This window comes from Micromys minutus (genome assembly GCF_963924665.1).
Source record: "Micromys minutus genome assembly, chromosome: 18".
NCBI classification, from domain to species: Eukaryota; Metazoa; Chordata; class Mammalia; order Rodentia; family Muridae; genus Micromys; species Micromys minutus.
This window is the reverse complement of record NC_137953.1, coordinates 28,440,056-28,458,911: the sequence shown is the minus strand read 5'-3', so window position 1 is coordinate 28,458,911 and position 18,856 is coordinate 28,440,056. Positions and strand designations below refer to the sequence as shown.

At 45.0% G+C, this 18,856-nt stretch overlaps 1 protein-coding gene across 3 annotated transcripts in view; it reads right to left on the bottom strand.

Moving 5' to 3' along the window:
• The window catches only part of JAZF1 (JAZF zinc finger 1), a gene marked incomplete at its 5' end in the record, with an annotated part of 294,697 nt that overhangs the window by 30,062 nt on the left and 245,779 nt on the right, over window positions 1-18,856 (bottom strand). For 2 of the 3 annotated variants that reach the window (XM_080932108.1, XM_080932109.1), the window contains one exon: window positions 15,508-15,704. In XM_080932108.1, coding sequence (XP_080788234.1) covers window positions 15,508-15,704 — 197 coding nt within the window. Of the gene's footprint in view, window positions 1-15,507; window positions 15,705-16,286; window positions 16,380-18,856 lie in introns of those variants that run through there. The other variant, XM_080932110.1, reaches the window with a different exon arrangement.

The window sequence follows — 18,856 nt, the reverse complement described above, 5'->3', positions numbered from 1 at the left end:
TCTCCTCCCATGCACTGCATGGCCCTGTCTTGCATACTAAGCACCCACTAACTGCCAGGTGAAACACCCCAGAAAAGATAAGGGAAACTCTACCAAAAAAAGACATTCAAAATAAATAAAAACAAAACAAAATAAACCTTTCTTCCTGTCTGCAGGTGAGCTCTAAGGAAGCATGCATTCTGTGACGATGTATCTGAGATGTCCTAGGACCTGCAGCCCAGAGGGAACTGTGCAGCCCTTATGAATGAAGCACTCCTCATTCACCATGATAGACCCATGAAGACAAACAGTACTCTGTAATGATTTAGGAATAAACGCTGGGGGACACAGTTACTGACCTTATTTGTGCTTGTACAGGATAAGCCTGCCTGGATCACTTACTAAATTTCCCATTTTAAAAATGATTTTTATGTGCAGTGGTGTTTTGCTTGTGTGGATGACTGTGTGAGGGTGTTGAATTCCCTGGAGCTGGACTTACAGAAGGTTGTGAACTGCTATGTGGGGCTGGGAATTGAACCCAGGTCCTCTGGAAGAGTAGGCATGCTCTTAACCTCTGAGCCATCTCTCTAGCCCAGAATTTCAAAGTTTTTGATCTAGAGAAAAAAAATAAGTTTTATATTATGACTCAGAAATACCCTACTTCCTGGTTTCTCAAGCCAATGTGCATTCTTAGATAGTATGGGGTTCTCTATGTTGTGTTTTTTAATTTCTCCATTTAAAAATGCTGGTCACAGATTACAGTTAGTTTTTCAGTGGTTGACTTACCAGGGAGATTAGACTTCAGTTTGAAAATAGCAGTTGAGCTGAGTCTGCACAGAGTTTGGCTTTTAAAAACCTGAGGCTGTCATGATATACTGTTTGTTCCTCCACTGTGGGGAGAAGAGGACCCCAGCAGGTGTGTGTCATAGATATCGGCATGGCCATGTCAAGGACCCCAGAGTTTAGATGTGTCAGAGTGACAAGTTACTTCGCAAAGATGCTAGTGCCTGCTGCCATCTCAGCACTGCCATGGTGTTGGGTAGAAGTGGCCCCTTCTATCAAAGCAGACAGAATTCATGTTCCTTCCAATCAGATCTGAAATGATCTGAGAGCGTGCCACTTTTAGTACCTAATACATGTGTTTTTATGGATGTGCACACATATATGTGTGCATGTGGAAGCCAGAGTCTGTGTTGGGTCTCTTCCTCCTTCTGAGTCTACTTTATTTTTTGATTATAATCTCTCCCTAACCCTGGAGCTTACCTGCTCAGCAACACTAGACAGTGAGTCCCAGCATCCTCTTGCCTCTGCTCACCCAGTTCTATGGCTATAGGTCCAGATGATTTCAGGCCTTTTCTGTGGGCACTCAGGGTTGAATTCTCATGCCTCACAGTAAGCACCAGACTGATTGAACTATAGTCTCAGTCCCTTCTAAGTCCATTTTCACCAGTTCCCTATTCTTTCTGTCATTCTGAAGATATTACATACTGAACAGGAAAGAAGGCCACTAACATAGACAGCAATATTGCTACTTTGTTACTAAACACAGTGAGGCCATTCCTAGTTCCTGACATGATGGCACTCAGGAGTGCCTCAAGTCTGTAGTTCTCTGATGTACAGTGTGCTCAAGCAGACAAGTGCTTTCCTTTGTAGCCTCCATAGTCTTACCTTGACCTCCATACCTGTAAGCAGAGCCAGAAGCAGCAAAGCTCAGAGGACCCTGATTTGTTGTCACACTGTTCTTCCCACCTTCTCAAGCACCCTTCTCTTTTTGAGGATGTCAAGGGCTCATGCGTTCGGTAGTGCGCCATCTTGTCATTACCAAGGATACACACGAGGGCTTCACAATGGGGCAGACTGGCCCACATGAATTAAACCTGACTGGTTTTAGGCTGGTCTCAAACTAACAGTGATGTGCCAACCTTTCCTCCTGAGTGTGCCAATGCACCTGGCTTTCAAATTTATTATTGTTATTGTGTGTGTGTGTGTGTGTGAGAGAGAGAGAGAGAGGGAGGGGGTAGAAGAGGCCTGCCTATGTGCCATAGTGCACACACAGAGGCCAGAGAGTAATAACTTTGTGAAGTTGATTCTGTCCTTCACCTTCACAGAGGTTCTGGGACTGCACTCAGACGCTCAGCTCAGCTGCTAAGGAAAGAGTCTTTCCCTGCTGAACCATGTCTCTGGCCTGCTCTCGGACTTATCGATACTATACTCCAGTCCTCTGCATAACTCTGGGTTACAGAGCACCAGGTGGCAAACGTTGCCTATATGGAGAATAGGATCAATGTAAGGACTCTGCCTGGCATCATGCTTTGCAAAGGAGAAGACCTGATCGATGGCATATACTAACTGGGCACATGGGGACAAACCAAATAAAAACCGGATGTCACTCTGCAGGAGATAAAATTTGCCGTCTTCTAGAGACAAAGAGGGAAACATGCTCATGCTGAGCCTATCATATTTATTAAAGCTCTAGTATAGAACAGAACACGTAGGCGTGGTGGTTTGAATAAGAATGGCCTTCATAGCCTCATATATTTTAATGCCTAGTCACATTAGGAGGTGTGACCTTGTTGGAGTAGGGTGTGGCCTTGTTGTAAGAAGAATGTCATTGGGAGTGGGCTTTGAGGCCACTTCACAAGATGGAACCCACACCTGGAAACTGCTTGGGTGACCAAAATACAGAGACTAGATAGCCCAAGAACCTAGGGTAAAATTAGTACTATTGCTCTAAACAAACAATTCCCACACCCAAACAACAGTCAGCCTCCCAAAAGTGAAACAAACAAACCTCACAGCAATAGAATGACCCCAAATGACCTTCTGCTCAGCCATCATCAGAGATGCTTCCTCTTGCAGCAGATGGAAACAAATAGAGACCCACAGCCAGAGACTGTGCAGAGAGTGAGACCTCGCTGTCTCTATCAAATCCCTTCAGGGCTCAGGAACCCGCCCACCCCAAGAAGAGGAACAAAGACTGTAAGAGCCAGAGGAGATGAGGACACCAAGAAAACAAGGCATCTGAATAAACATGACAAAGCTCATGTGAACTCACAAAGACTGGAGCAGGATGCACGGGGTCTGCACAGGTCCTCTGTGTATATATCATGGCTTCCATTTAGTGTTTTTATGGGATTCCTGAGCTTGCCAGTGAGTGGGTATCTGGTTCTTGTGTCTTTCCTTGGGCTCTGTTCCTTTTGTTGGTTTGTTTTCTCCACTTCCAACATACTAGCTTTTGTTTTATCATATTATTTTTATTCACTATATTACATTTTATTTTGTTATTACTCCTTTGAGGCCGGTTTGTGTTCTAATGAGAGACAGAGGGAGTGGATACAGATGGAAGGGAAGTGGGAGGAGCTGAGAGGAGGTGGGAGGAGCTGAGAGGAGGTGGGAGGAGCTGGGAGGAGGTGGGAGGAGCTGGGAGGAGGTAGGAGGAGCTAGGAGGAGCAGAGGGAGGGGAACTCTAATCAGGATATTTTCCCCTATTTTCGATAAAAGGGGAAAAGCAATTTCTATTTGTAGTTACTTCATATTCTTAATTTTATCACTTTTAAAAGAGCTTATCCACCGGGAGAAGACTCTCTCTGTGGGACCATGCTACCCACAGTGCGGGAGAAGCAAGCTCATCTCGGCAGCTTGAGCACAACCTGCCTCTGCCTTCTGAACTTGTGCTTTTGCCTAGTAACTCTTTGTCACATTTTGTTAGGAGTTAAGAAAATAATTTTCTTTCCTACATAATAGAGCACGATCTAAACTATATACACATCTTTGCTACAAACCAAGTGGCTTTCATTTAATCTTTGCTTGGCAGCAAAATGCTATTCGTGGCTTTTCAGTGCTTTCTCTGAGATGGACTGGACAGAAATTTCCAGCATGACAGAGGTCATGTTTTGTGGACTATTAGTAACTTCTTAGGGGTTGGGACGCCTACTCAGCATGTGGGGTCACAGTCATGTACTAAAATGTCCGAAATTGCTAGCTTGTTCTTAGTCCCATAACAGCCAGGGCATGGTGACCTGCCAGAAAATAACAGTTCTTCTTTGGGGAAGAAATCCAGAGATGTGCCAGAAATGCCTGTCAAGGGTCTCAGAATCCCGGTCAGCTGTTTTCAGGCTAAACCTCCTGATGACAATCTCCTCTTCCTCTTCCTCCTCCTCCCCTTTGGGCTAGGTGTCTCACTGTGTAGTCTGGACAGCTTCGAACTCCTTGTCATGTGATCCTCCTGCCTTAGCCTCCTGAGTGTCCGGAATGACAGGCACAGATAGAGCCAGCAGAGTCGGCTCAGATCCTAAGTAGGCAGCTTACATTGGGAGTGTGCACTGTTCTGTGAGAAGGATGCTCTTCAGTACTTGCCAGGAGGGAAATCTGCCTTTTCTTCGAAAATCTGGGGGTATTAAAATATGTGTCTATGTCAAAACTGTATAAATCCAGCCAACTGAAGTTGTGAGGTGCTGCATAGTGGGTAGACAGAGGCAGGGAAAGACTCACTGGTTCATTCAATGTTGCTCAGTTTTTTGGGTGCTCTGTCCTGGGACCCCTAGACATTGAGAGTGTGCCTGCCTGCTTGTCCTCCATTTTCCTTCATTTCCTTTAGTAACTGAGCTACAAAGTACAAAGTACAAAGTACATCACAGCACTTGCATATCGAACTCCCCAGCAGTTGCAGTTTCTTGTGGCTTTATGTGGTTAACTTTATATGACTCTTCATAGCAGACTGAGCCAGATTTGCTCAGCAGAGTGGAGTATGAACTATACCTTTGATCAGATAAGATCTCCCCAAGGCATGGACAGAAATGAATGCCAACCCTCATTTTTCTAAGAGGGGCAGTGTAGGTTTGTTTGTAAGGTGCTAAGACTGTACAACCAGAGACCGTTCTGTCCCTGGCATCCAGCAGTTCCCAGCAGCCCAAGCTTTCCCCTTCCTGGCAATTACCACTTCCTTTTAGTGCATTTCCAAGAATCGTGAGCAAATTTCCGGGCAGGAGCAGGGAGGCTCTGTACCCTGTTGTCTTTTCAAATTAGCAAAGTCACCCCCACCCCCACTTGCAGATCCTCTCTTTAATGCTGTCCAGCTGGGTGTGCCTGGGGATTATTTTATTGTTAAAACTAGAGCCACATGGAAAAGACATCAAAATGAGTTTGCTGCTGTGATACCCACAAAGATGAAAGGGCTTCTCTGATTTTAATGTGCCACGTTTTAGACCGTGGGCTGGGATGATGGGGGAGAAGAAAAGGGTTCTTTAGAGACCTACTCATTTAGCAGGTCTGCAAATCAGGATGGAGTATCCATTCTCCCTGTTGGAGGTGTGTGAAGCACCAATCATTACCACACCAGTCCTAGGCTTGTGCCATGGGTGACCTTAACCCCCACATATTTGCTTCCTGAAGAGACTTACTGGCAAGTGCGCATAGAGGGCTGCTGGGTCATGTGAGCTATGGACCTTGGCTTAGGAAGGTAGAATTCTCTTTGGATGCAGGGGTGTGGGCTGCAGAGTCCAGTGTGTGAGCTGTAAAGCAGCCTTATCTTGTCATCTTTCTGGCCTGTCTGGGATGTGGCCTCTGCTGGGTCAAAGAAAAAGCAACCAGGATTGAAAGCAAAGCCCTTGACTATTTCTAGCACCAGGCAGCATATGTAAAGCCTGTCAGGACTTCCTAGTAGGAATTCCTAACAGTGGACATTTTGTTTTTATTGGTTTTGGTTAAACAGTAACAGCTAATAGTGGAGATGAAATTTAGGTTTATAACTAAACATAATGTGTTACATAACAGACATTGAAAGGTGGTGTTAAAATGGCTGGTCTCAAAACAGTTTTATCACAAGTTAAATTATCAACATTTTCCATTACTCTCTGATATTAACCTGCGGGGTCAGAGCCGTCATGCCAAGTGCTGGGTTCACTTTGAGGATTCTCTGGACATGGCTGAAATAGGTAGTTTTTCTTTCTTGTAAATTTCTCAATATAACAAAGTATTCTTTCTGTCATAGGACACAAAATATTTTAAATATTTCAAAACCTAGGTACTTAAACACCTTCAGCCCCTCATGAATTTTCTGTAAGACAGTTCTGTAAGGCAGTTTGGCAGCTAACTCCTGTCCCACTCCCCCCAGCTTTTCTCCTCAGTCTCTCACTTGAGAGGAGATTTCTTTCCCTGTCCATGTAGTCCTTTAGTACTGTTCCTAGGTTAGGAAGACGAAGGATGCTGCTTACTGTCCTTCAGTGGGACGGAAACGCCAGAGAGCTTGGCAGCCTCACTGCTGCCTATATGGACCTCCTTGTTGGAGAGCGGGCTGTCTGCCACGGGGGCAGTGGTTCTGCAGCTCCAAGGAACCGGAGCAGCATAACACACACTAATGGTGAGATCCACCCTGGCCAATGCATACATTTGTATAATCAATAGCCCAGGAAAAATGTAAAATATATCAACACTCCAGAAGATTCTTGGGCATGGGCCCCTGGGCCTGGCTGAACTGACCTGTTTCCTACAGTGATAGGTTTGAAGTCCTTGAACTCCTGTGTTCTTTATGTCTTCTTTCCCTCTGTGTAGTATGTCACTGTCTGGCCATATCGTGATTCAGTTGTACATTTACCCAAAGATGAACTACTTAGTCTTTTGGGGCTACTAAGGAGAACAGCTACTCTACATCCTAGTACCTGGCTCTTGTGGCCGGATGTTCTCATCTCACTGGATAAATACTTACAGGGACTGCCAGGCCTGTATCACTGAGAAAATTAACCTTGTTAGACTTCCCTCCTCAGGTGACTAGAGGGACAATGACACCTGTGCTTCTCTTCCCTTGGAACAGCATTGAGGACATTCCCTGCTCTTCCCAGGCAGGAGGCTGGGCCTTCCAGAGATGCTTGGTCAATGAATGCTCTGGATGAAGTCAACTCGAGACTATGGTCCTGAATACCGTGATGTCCTTACATGGCGCTATGACCACGGTATAAAGGTCACTAAGAAGGTATGTAATGCTATCACTTCTTGATGGGAAACTAAAGTATAAAAGCACCTGCAGTGGGGGAGGAAAAGCTCTCTGCTTCCTGACTCTGTGGTAAATGACCTTTTATGGGCTGCAGGACTGAGTGTGTATCTGAGAGGGACAGCCAACACCCTGCTCCCTTGGAAGCTGAGCTACAGGGATTGTTGCTATGTCCCTAAAACAGCAGAAGAGGGTCTAGATATTGGTAAACCCACACACCTTTGTCCTGCCATAGATATTGGTAAACCCACACACCTTTTCCTTCCATAGATATTGGTAAACCCACACACCTTCTCCTTCTATAGATATTGGTAAACCCACACACCTTTGTCCTGCCATAGATATTGGTAAACCCACACACCTTCTCCTTCCATAGATATTGGTAAACCCACACACCTTTGTCCTGCCATAGATATTGGTAAACCTAGATATTGGTAAACCCACATACCTTCTCCTTCCATAAATATTGGTAAACCCACACACCTTCTCCTTCCATAGATATTGGTAAACCCACACACCTTTCTCCTGCCATCCCAGGTGAGGAAAGGCCACAACAATATCATCCGTTTCCAACACCAAGTTGTAAGAATTCTTGCCATGATGAACTAATCTTTCCTCTGGTTCTGATGTTTTTCTCTTAATTTCACAATACTATTCTTTAAGCACTCCTAAGGGCTGGGCGTTAGCTGCAGCTATTAAAGGCATTTGCTGCTCTTTCAAAGAACCTGCGTTCCATTCCCAGGACATACAACTGTCTGTAATGTTAGTCGCAGGGATCTGATATCCTTTTCTGACCTTTGCAGGCATACATGTGGCGCGTAGACATACATGCATGCAAAATAGTCAAACAAATAAAATAATGTAATAAATAGATAAATTAAATTAAGATAGAAAGTTTCGATACGCTTTCTTCAGTTGTGTGGACTCGTTAGATGCGCTCTGCATCACTCTGACGAGGAAAGGAAACTGTGCTATGCCAGAACAGGTCATTAGTAGGCCCCACCTGTACAGCATGCTCCTGGCACCAGCCCTCTCTGAGGTTAACACAGACCAAAAATAAACACACACAAGCAGTACTGGCCAGCACTGGTGAAATACTGTCTGTCCCTTCAGTTAAGGGCAAAAAAATGTCTTCTTTGTATTGAAAATATACATAGCTACTTCAAGAAGCTCAAAGCAGCCCGACCACAGCACAGCAGCCATATTCACCTCTGGCAACCAGTGGTTCCTGAACACATGGCTTATTTACCAGTGCAGAGGGTCTAAGGTTAGAGTGAGCCCTGCTCAGTTGTTCCCTGTTCTCATGGCACTGACAGAGCCGCACAGGAAGCAGGCATTGCTGCCACTACAGCAAGAGGAAACTGAGGTTTGGAAAAGCTTAAGGCCACTTACCTCCCAGACTTTTCTGACAGGAAGGGCTCTCACTACCTCCAACACCCAGAAAACTCTAGACTGACATGCTACCTTTGTCAACATATCCAAGTCTGCTTCTCAGTACCCCATGCTGAGATTCTAGAATGATCTGGATCTATAAAGTCTCCACACTAATTTCTCCCTGATGCCACCCTGTGCTCTTTCCTCTGGAGTTTGTGTTTGGCTTAGAATTCTGTATGGCATTTTGTGAAAGCAAGTATACAGTCTACCATACTTGAATACCCACTATCATACATACATCCTCATAGGAACAGCACAGACACAGCCTATGTGTAACCTCCGTCATGTCTTATAGTCTGTGGCTGGCCAGTTACCCTTAAGCACATACACTGCAGTCACTGTTTTCCAATGTGTTTTCAACTGGCCAGCCTCGTTTTAACACACAGGGAAGCCTTATGGTTCTCTGAACGCCCAGTACTCATATCTTATAACAAGACTGATTCTAATAAATATGTCCACTGAAAAGATCCCAGCGCTGTGGGAAATGGGGATACCCTGCTTGGGAAACGGCTAATTCAAGAAAGTTATCCAGACCTCTTTGTCTTTAACATGGTATTAATAATGTGTCTCATCAAGTGTTAACAAAGAGCAAATTACTTGATGAAGGAGAATGTTCTGCATTATAAAGTACAAACACATATAATGCACATGCGCATGGGTTTGATGGTTTCTTCTAAGAACAACATTGTGTGGGGAGGCTTCTAGGTGGTAGCTAGCAGTAGGTACGTAAAATGGATGAAAATATTTGTTTGTCTTCTTTATTCTTCTAACACTCTGAGAAGAAAGAAGACGTTAAAAGTCATCAGCCACACGCTGGAGTGTGGCTCAGGTTGGCTCAGTAGTAGGATGCATGCTTCTCATGCTTGAGGCCCTAGGGTTTATCCTCAGGATAGGGATGTAGGAGAAGAGAACAAGATGGTGGAGATCAGAGCAGGCTGTGAGAAGCTAGATTCTCAGGCGACAGAGCTTCTACTAGTCTCATAAGCAGAGGAGAGAAAGATTAAGACAGGGCAGAATGTAAACAAGCTGACAGACACATCTCAAGCCAGGAAAGGGTCTACTGTGGTTCCAAACACAAACAGGGCTGGGCAGAGGCTCTGCCTCCTCCAGGGACACTGCAACGCTTTTTATGACTAACAGGAAGATTGTAGGGATGGTTTCTTAGGCTCCACCCAAACAGTCCACTCTTCAGTGCAGTGCCTGTTAGCCCAAACTAGAGCCTCCTATGTTTGTAACAGATCACAAACTTCTGTTTGGCACAAACATCTCCTCATGTCTCACCATCAAACAAGGTAAAGCACCTTCTCTGTGCAGTTCCCTGTAGTCCACACTCTGCTGTTGGGCTGGGTTAGGTTGCGCTGTTGGGTTGGCTGGGTTAGGCTGCACTGCACTGGTTTGGGCCTTGACTTTTTTTTTTTTTTTTGGCTTAGTTTTTGATTTTTGATGCTTTTCTGCTCTTATAAAAGTTTTATTTTGATTTCTAAAAATAAAGGCATAGAAAAAGAATCCATGGCACCTGTACTCAACAGAAACTTCCAAATACCGTGAGCAAGATCCTACCGGCTCATTCTTTAAGTCTGGATCGTGGAGTCTTTTCACCCTCAAGAAAAATTAGTATTTTGTTTTCAATTTTATTGGATATTCTCTGTATTTACATTTCAAATGTACTTTCCCCCCACTCCCTTTCCTCCTCCCCCTCAACTTGCTTCCATGAAGGCGCTCCCTCTCCCAATCACCCTCTCCACCTCAGTGCCTTGGTTGATGATGATGCTGTTCTTCCCATGAGGTTGCAAACCCTTCAGCTCTTTCAGTCCTTTCTCTAGCTGGGGTCCCCGTGTTCAGTCGGATGGTTAGCTGCAAACATCCGCATCTGTATCTGTATGACTCTGGGAGAGCCTCTGAGGAAACATCCATGTCTGGTTCATTCCAGTAAGCACTTCTGGGCATCAGGATAGTGCTTGGGTTTGGTGGCTGTATATGGGGTGGTTCTCCAGGTGAGGCAGTCTCTGGATGATCTTTTCTCCAATCCCTGCTCCTCTATTTGGCCTTGCATTTTCTTCCCAGTTTTGTTCTCCCTTCTAAGAAGGACTGAGGCATCCACATTCTGGTCTTCCTTCTTTTTGAGCTTCATAAGTTCTGTGGATGGTTTCTTGGGTATTCCGAGATTTTTTTTGAGTGGGGAGGGGGCTAGTATCCACTTACAAGTGAGTGTATACCATGTGTGTTCTTTTGTGACTAGTTACCTCACTCAGGATGATAGCTTCAAGTTCCATCTATTTGCCTAGGGATTTCATGAACTCATTGTTTTTAATAGCTGAGAGTATTTTGTTTTTTAATTTATGTAATTTATTTCTTCTTTTGTGTGTATGTGTGTGGGCACATCACATATGTAATTCTGTATGTATGCAGGTCAGAGGACATATTGCAAGGATCGGTTCTCCCCTTCCACCCTGTGGGATTTGGGATGGGACGCAGGTCTTCAGGCTGGGTGACAAGCACCCTTACCTGCTGAGCCATGTCACTATCTCAATATTTTATTTTTAAAAATGACTTGCTGTGATTTAGAAATTTATGCAGTTTTAAAAATCCTTGTCATTTGAAGAACTTGCTGTAAAAACCTACTATAAGGAACAGGAAGTACACAAGACAGCACAGGTGCATTTGCAGCAACACCAGTCTATTATTCATCTCACCCACACTATCTGCCTTTCCAATGCAGTGTGAAGATGGTCCCATCCCAGTGATGGGACCTATGCCACTGCTGTGAATGACTGCTGTGCGCTCCTCTGGCTACTCTTTATTAGCTGATGCGCACTGACTATTTTAGGTCTCTTTATAGATTCGATCTCGACTAGGATCCTGTGAATTAAGAACAGACCAGAGAACTAGGACACTGAAAGATACGGCAGTAAAGTAACGACACATAGTCCTCACAAGCTTATTTGTTTAAACTCTGCTTCCCTGGCCAAATTTGAGGTGTCACTTTAACAACTAGCTTGTTTGTAATCATGAATATGCAAGTACCAGTCCTCTGGAGTCAGCTCATCTTAGACAGAACCTTAATTTAACTAAACTATAACCAGTGGTGAGTGGTGAGTGCTGTAGAAATGGTTGAGTGAGGGTGAGCCACAGTTCTGGTGTGCTCTCTCTCTCTCTCTCTCTCTCTCTCTCTCTCTCCCCCTCTCTCTATATATACATATACACATACACCTTGTGTTTTGAACCTGGCAGACCAAGTTAAATTGCTGGCTAGTTAGCTGAAGATCTAATAAGAATTTTAAGCAGCTGGGCATGGAGGTGCATATCTGTGATCTCAGAGTTTGGGAGCTTGAGGCAAGAGGATCAGGAGGTTGAGGTTGACTTAAACTACACAGTGAGTTTGAGAGTGGCTTTGGTTATCATAAGACCTGTCTAATACCCTTCATAATTCCCCAAAAGGTAGTATGCAGTAATTGTGTAACCTTTGAGGTAAGGCGTCTTTTTTAAACAAATCAGTGAAAGACAATGCAAGAATAGTTTTACAGGACAGTCTCTGCTTTCCTCTGCTTTGCTGCATGTCTGAGAGATGTTTGCCGTGTGGAGGCAAGGCTGACACAAACTCCAAGTCTACTTTAGTTTGCAGCCCTGACACTAGAGCATTGGAGACCTCTGACCTGGTTCCCAGTGTTATCCTGACAAGGTTTCTCACGACTGAGGATAGTGCCCTGCATCAAGATGACATTTAACAACTCTTCCAGGACTTTCTGTACGGAGGTTCTTAAGCCTTCCCCAGAGTGGTATACACTCTCAAAAGAGGGTGTTTCAGTTTGCAAATACTCACACCTCAATCAAAACAAAGATCAAAAGTTGGCCAACAGCAATCAAAATGGGTCAGCCGGTAAAGACATGTCGGCACTTGCTGCCTAACCTGATGACCCAAGTTCAATCCCCAGGACCCACAGAATAGAGAGAATCGTTCCTGAAATTTGTCTTCTGATACACACAAGCACATACCAAAGCACGTGCATACAGCACACACACATGATATAAAGAAATTTCAGGAGGGCTAGAGATAATAAGCCCTAATGTAGAACTTCAGACTCCTGAATACCAATCATTACAGGAACATTCAAAGGAACGCTCTGGGTATAGTGGTGTTCATTTATAATCCCAGCACTCTGAGGGAAGAGGCAGGAGGATCAAGAATTCATGGGCAGCCTTGGCTACATAGTAAGTTTAGCTTAGCCTAAATAAGACCCTGACTCAAAATATAAACAGCAGCAACAAATGTTTTAAAACATCAATGTGATACTGTTTACTATGGTGTGGCAAAGCAGAAAGGGCACATTCTCTGAAAGGACAGCCGTAGAGGGGCGTGCAGAGTGACACTCACGGATCTCCTTCACCACACATGGGAACAGCAGTGCTGACTCTGTGGGCCTGGTGGAGGACTGAGCACAGCACCGCACAGAAAGAACACAGTAAACACAGTAAGCATAAATAGTAAACATGAACGTGAGCTGCCTCCCCTTAGAAAGTATTCCGACACTGCCATTTCTGAAGAACAGAAATGGGATTATTCTAACACCTTGTTTCCAGAGAACTGAATCATCATCTTTATATTTCTCTGTCTCTGATTTCAACTTGGGCCTGTGTAACGGAAGTGCTCACTCTTGCTGAGACACACCATGCCCACCTGACCCTGTGGTGGCAGATTCTCCGAGAGATTGTAAAGCAAGTGTCAGTGCCCAAACCACCTGAAAAGCATTTGAACAACTAGGGCTCTAGGCTGTTCAGAGAGCACAGCTTAAAAATATTTATAAATGAAATGTTCTACAAAGTGACCACTACTTCCAACCCAGGAATGCACCTTGAACGTGGGAGCTGGAAGAGTAGACTTAGGTGGCAGAGCTTTGGAATGTTATTTATAGCCTGGCAATGAAAATGGTTCGAACCACATGAGTCAAACAGAAAGGCTGATCCCCCTAACTGCAGGTAAAATAACATTCAGAACAGGGAAAAACACCCACAGCCAAACTGTGCAGAGCACAGGCTAAAGAAACCATTTCCCCTGCTGATTTTTGATGTTTATGTGGAATGTTCTTCAAGCAGCAAATAACTTAACGGTGATCCTGACAGACTGAAAATGATACATCTTTCCCATGGCATAAATTAATTCTTTTGGTGGGAAATTGCTAAAATGGACAGGGTGTCATAAAAATTTCTTTATGACCAAAGAAAAAGAAATGATTCCATTTCTTTTCTTGCAAGCATTCTTACATGAAAAATAATAAACTCTCACTTCAAACTGTCCTGGTTTTCATAGGGCCAGGGAGCCTGTTAGTAATTGGGGCAGTCCTGTTTACCTGGTGTTGGCCGTGAGTCACAGTCTATGTTACCTCGAGTATGAAACGCATTCTGCTGGCCCCACAGCTCGTGTTCCGTCTGGATAACTACTGTAAGGAGCCACAGAGAAATGGACCGAGGGCTCTGCACGTTCTGTTATGTCACTCCTCAGATGTTCATGGTAGATAACACGAGAAGGCTCTGAAAGCCAGTGTTCACAAAACAGAACGCAAGGGCATCCGGAGGCCAAACCCACACGACTCGAAACGTAGAAACAATGCCAAGCCTTTAGCTCAGCTTTTCACATCTGGTGAGCTCCAGTATCCTGTGACTTGCTTAGGGTAATGGCATTTACGTAAAAAAGAGCTCAGAGGAAATTCTGGTCTCTGACTTGCTACACCTTTGCTGTCTTCAAATGCTCAATCATGGCAGAATTGAGGGTGTTCATCCATCGTGAGGTTAAAGTCCCCTAATTACAGTCAGGAAGACAGAACTCCCCGGGGTCTTCCTTGCTGTGTAATTGTGCACACTAAGCCCCACACTAAGGGATGTCCTTTAGCTCTTGAATTTAGCATCTTCCCAGACGCTGAGGAGTCCCTTGCCCCAATGTTCTGTGAACTAATGAATGAGAAGTAAAACTCTGTCCACTTCCCTTGATAGGAAACGAGACAGGGAACTATGGGACCTGCAGGTCTCAGTCAGGGAGGTGGTGCCAAGGGCACATTGGTGCCTAAATGACTTTTCTCTTAGGATTGACCAGAATCTCAAACGTGATCCATGGTGCCCTGGACCCTGCCACCACCTCAGCTTCCCCTTCTATCTGGCAGTGCTGCCTGCTGTGGGGCATGCAGCCCTCTCCCCCAATGAGGCTGCTGTACAGTGGAGCACACTGCTTGCCCCATTCTCCAGGGACACTCTTTGCTCCCCAACTTACTGACTGCACTGCTCTTCCCATGAGCCTCTTCTCCCAGTGCTAGTTGACCTGGAGGTGCTCACATCACTGAGTTTGAGATGACACAATTCAAGACAACAGCACTGTACTTACGTGTACTTCTTTGATTAGTGATAGTCCACGTTCCTGCAATGGGAGGGGAGGGAATCTGCTTCTCAGATAAGACAAAGAGGGACCTTCCCAGTCCCCACCCCTGCTTTACACTCCTGAAGTGAAATGCATGAGCAACTCAGGGCCTCCAGTGCCCCGTGGCAGGCTCCTAACCTGGTGAGACAGAAGGATGCTGTGGCAAACGAATGAACTCAGTGAGGATGTACTAAGAAACTCAATTGTCGGGCGTACAAGCCCCCCATCCTGCAATCTGCTTTAGGCAGAAATTGAGTTGACGTTTTATCTTCAGTGCTGACCCTACTTCGGTGTTTAATCATCACCACACTTGGGAAGATGCCAACATCTACCAGATGTATGATGGTGATGGGGCGTGCTCACTTCTGTAGCTCAGACATGTAGTCTGACATGTAGGAGGCATATGATTTTGTCCCTCAAATTAAGAAACATTTAAAGAGAAAGCAAAAACCAGGAGACAAGTATAAGAAATGTCCCAGCACCCTACTACGTACGGATGAACCAGCATGGTGTCTTACCCTTGTCCCAGGCAGAAAAATGAGCAGATTAAACAAGATTGCCAATTCACACACAATAATGGTAAGGTCTTAAAATCCTGTAGAACCACCACCACAGCCAGGCACACACTCCATAAGGACTGGCGGGTAACAGATCAATGAATGGACACAGTGTGGGGTGAGGAAAGGCCCCAGGTTTCGGGTCTGACCTGTTGGAGTGCTGCTGCGGAAAGAAGAGGAGGGAGTGATGGGCGGGGTCACAGGGGGTGTAAGGCTCCCGCTGCTGTGGCGTGGTGGAGTGGACACATTCCCTCGAGACACGGAGCTGGACAGGGTGAGCGAGAGCTTCGGCTGAATCTTCTTCTTTAGGGATTCCTGTTCTCGGCGTGCGGCATCTGTCATGAATCTGAAACGAGAGTCGCAGGTGATCAGGAAGAAGACATGTGGTAGTGGAGTTTGATAGATGCTCTGCCCTGGGGAGGAACCTGGTGGCAGGTCATGAACTCTCATGAAAGCTTGCCCTTTCCTGTGTAATAGAGTGACCTTCTACCTTGTTGCTTTTAAGTTGCCTCCAAATTGTGCCCCTATCTTTGCCAGGAAACCTCAATATGGATCTGTTATCACCCAAGGCCTTCTGTTTCAAAAGCTTTTCTCTTGGGAGGTTTTCTCTTTCTCCTCCCACTTGGAGGAAACTCACCCTTCCTTAAATCCCTGGCCATTCCCACGTTGGGAGCTTCCTTCTTATAATGGATGGTAGTGTTTAGTGCGCAAGCCACGGACTGACAGCTATCGTCTAACTGTTGCCTTTAAGTGCTTTTTTCTCTGACTCCCAAAGTGACATGTCCTCTGGTTACTTGATGTCTTGGCGCATCTCTGGTTACAGATGCCAAGCTCTGTTAGGCCGGCGGCTGTAGGATGCCTGTGCTCACCAGCCCAAGCAGAGTCAAGAGGGGGCCTGAGAACAGGGTGAGAGGGAAGGTCAACTCACCTTGCCCACAGGTCTGTTTAACTTCTGGTTTTCCTACTCAGAAAGGAAGCCTTATGCCCTGCATGGCTCATGTGGACATTAGGGGTATTTTCTTATGTTTGTTCTTTTATTCCTGTATAATCTAACATCTCATAGTCCGCACAGCAATCTGGAAATGGTGGTCTTCACCTAAAAAGCAAACACTTTCTGTATTATTGGCAGGTAGACTTTGTCGGCTGCATTTCTGGCCATCATCACAATAAACATGGTGATTATAGAATACGAAAGCATCCAGGTGATAACAGACACTTATGTCTACCTAGGCCGAGAGGTGGCAGTACTGTGCCTCTCAAGCCTTCCCCATCAGCTGCAGTCTGACCGGCTCAATAGTTACTGTAAACTAACTACATGGTACTTCACTGTGGCATCTCACCACATCTGCTTAACATGCGGCTTACAAAACTCCTGAGTGTTTCTCTTCCCTATGCTATGAAATGTTGGAAGTTAACAGATGGTTCTTAGATAGAGTCAATTACACACACAACGAAACAAGACACCTTCCCCGTGTCTTTAAATTCCTACTTTTATATCTAGAACAAAGATGGCTCACTCCTTAAATGATTCAGGCAACAAGATCTAGATATACAAATGGACTTCTCTACACTGAGCTATACAGGAACAAAGCTACACACTTCGACCAAGTTCTTAGGTTCAGTGCCAAAAGATGGGGATCATTTCACATACCAGTGACTGAGAAAGGAACCTGGGTACAGTGAGGACTGTTTGCACCCAGGAGACTGAACTGGATTATTCTCAAGTAAAAAACTGGTTCTTCGGGTCTTCAACTGTGTCCCTGGCTTCCTCAAAACCTCTACTCAGAATATAGATGCTCAGGGGGGAAAAGGCCATGAATTGTGGTTTCCTTTTATTTTTTCAAGTAGAACCACTAACTAGCCCAGTGCTAAATGTCTCAGACTGGGGTGTGCTGTGTGCCAGGGAGGGGACAAAACCCTAATGTAACCACACAGCTTCTTCCAGGAAATCCAGTTGTACTCAGGGGTGGGCAATTCACATAGTAAGATAAACATGGGGCAGAAAGAAGTGTGTAACTTGTACTTTAGCTAAGGGTGGGTTATTTGGAGTCACAAGGGCCAGGGTTAAACCATGCTGGGTTACTTACTATGTGACTTGAGGCAAAGTGATACAAGCCTTCCAAACCTTTGCCTTGTTCTGTGCAGAATGAGAGTGAAGGTTGATAGCTCTCATCTGATGTGTTTGAGACCAGAAGATTTAAAAGGGTTTTGAGTTTTAGAATATTTGAATAAATACTGTCAGTTAAGAATCACTAATAGGAAGGGCTGAAGTTTAGAGATTTTAGAACATTTGGAGTTAGGGACGCTCAACATGTAATGACTTCAAGTAAAGATACACTGTTCTCTTTCTATGGGAAAATTTGATCTTTGTTTAATTGGCAGTCTTCTGACATGTCAACATTCTTAAGTGACAACTGTAAGCCTTGTCCTACATCAGCATCTATATATACTCATAGGAAGCCTGGTATTCTGAATAGGGCTTTGCAAATGGGTGTCCTTGTGAGACAGCAGGTACCATGTCTAGGTTGTTACAAGAGCTCTGACTGTGGGTGGGGCCTTAGTGGCAGGGCGGCTCTTATTCCTGCTGTCTGACCTGCAACAGAGTCACACTGGGCAGTGGACTGGAGTGTACTGTAGAGTTCTGTGTGAGGACTGAATGTGGTGACCCGCTTGGGATAAAACAAGTGACTCAGAAGCTGCTATTCTACAAAGAACCACGGTGTGCTGCTGAGCCTTAGTACTTGGTCAGCCTCCCTCAATGACACATTTTTTGAGTTGGTTCTCTAAGAACTTGAATGAGCAGAAATCTCACCCATGGAGTGACGGATGAACATGGTGAGGGAATATTTGGTGTCAAGTAGAAATTGGCTAAAATACTAGAGAGTCTTCTCTGCACTTTCTCTTTGGTTTAAAATAAATCAACACCTCACAAATAAAAACAGAAGACAAGGCTATCAGTAGGTCAGGGTAACTTTAAAAGTAAATGCTCTTCTTAGCTTAGCTATGAAGCAACTATAGCCATAGCATCTTCTTTCCCAACCACAATCACCCATGTGCGTTGGTTGGGCTGCTGATGACAATTTATCTTTCATGTGCTTTTTTGGGGGTGGAGCAGGTATTAAGACAGTGTTTCTTTATGTAGCTTTGGCTGTCCCGGAACTCACTCTGCAGATCAGGTTGGCTTTGTGCTCACAAAGATCTGCCTACCTCTGTCTCTCATGCTGGGATTAAAGGCGTGTGACATCACGGTCCGTCATGGTTTGCTTTTTCTAAGTATTTTCCAGGTGTTAAGAACATGGCACTCATGAAAAAGCATGAGACATGAAATACACCCACCAAGCATCACCACCAACCCCCCTCTCCTTCAGTCTTCCCTAGCCTTACATTATGGAAAACCTGACACACAGAAACACACACCACTGCAAACCCTGGTTAAAACGGCCGTTTCCCAACACAGTGGGCCTCAGTCGTCTTCCTTCTTCCGTTTATTGACTTTGA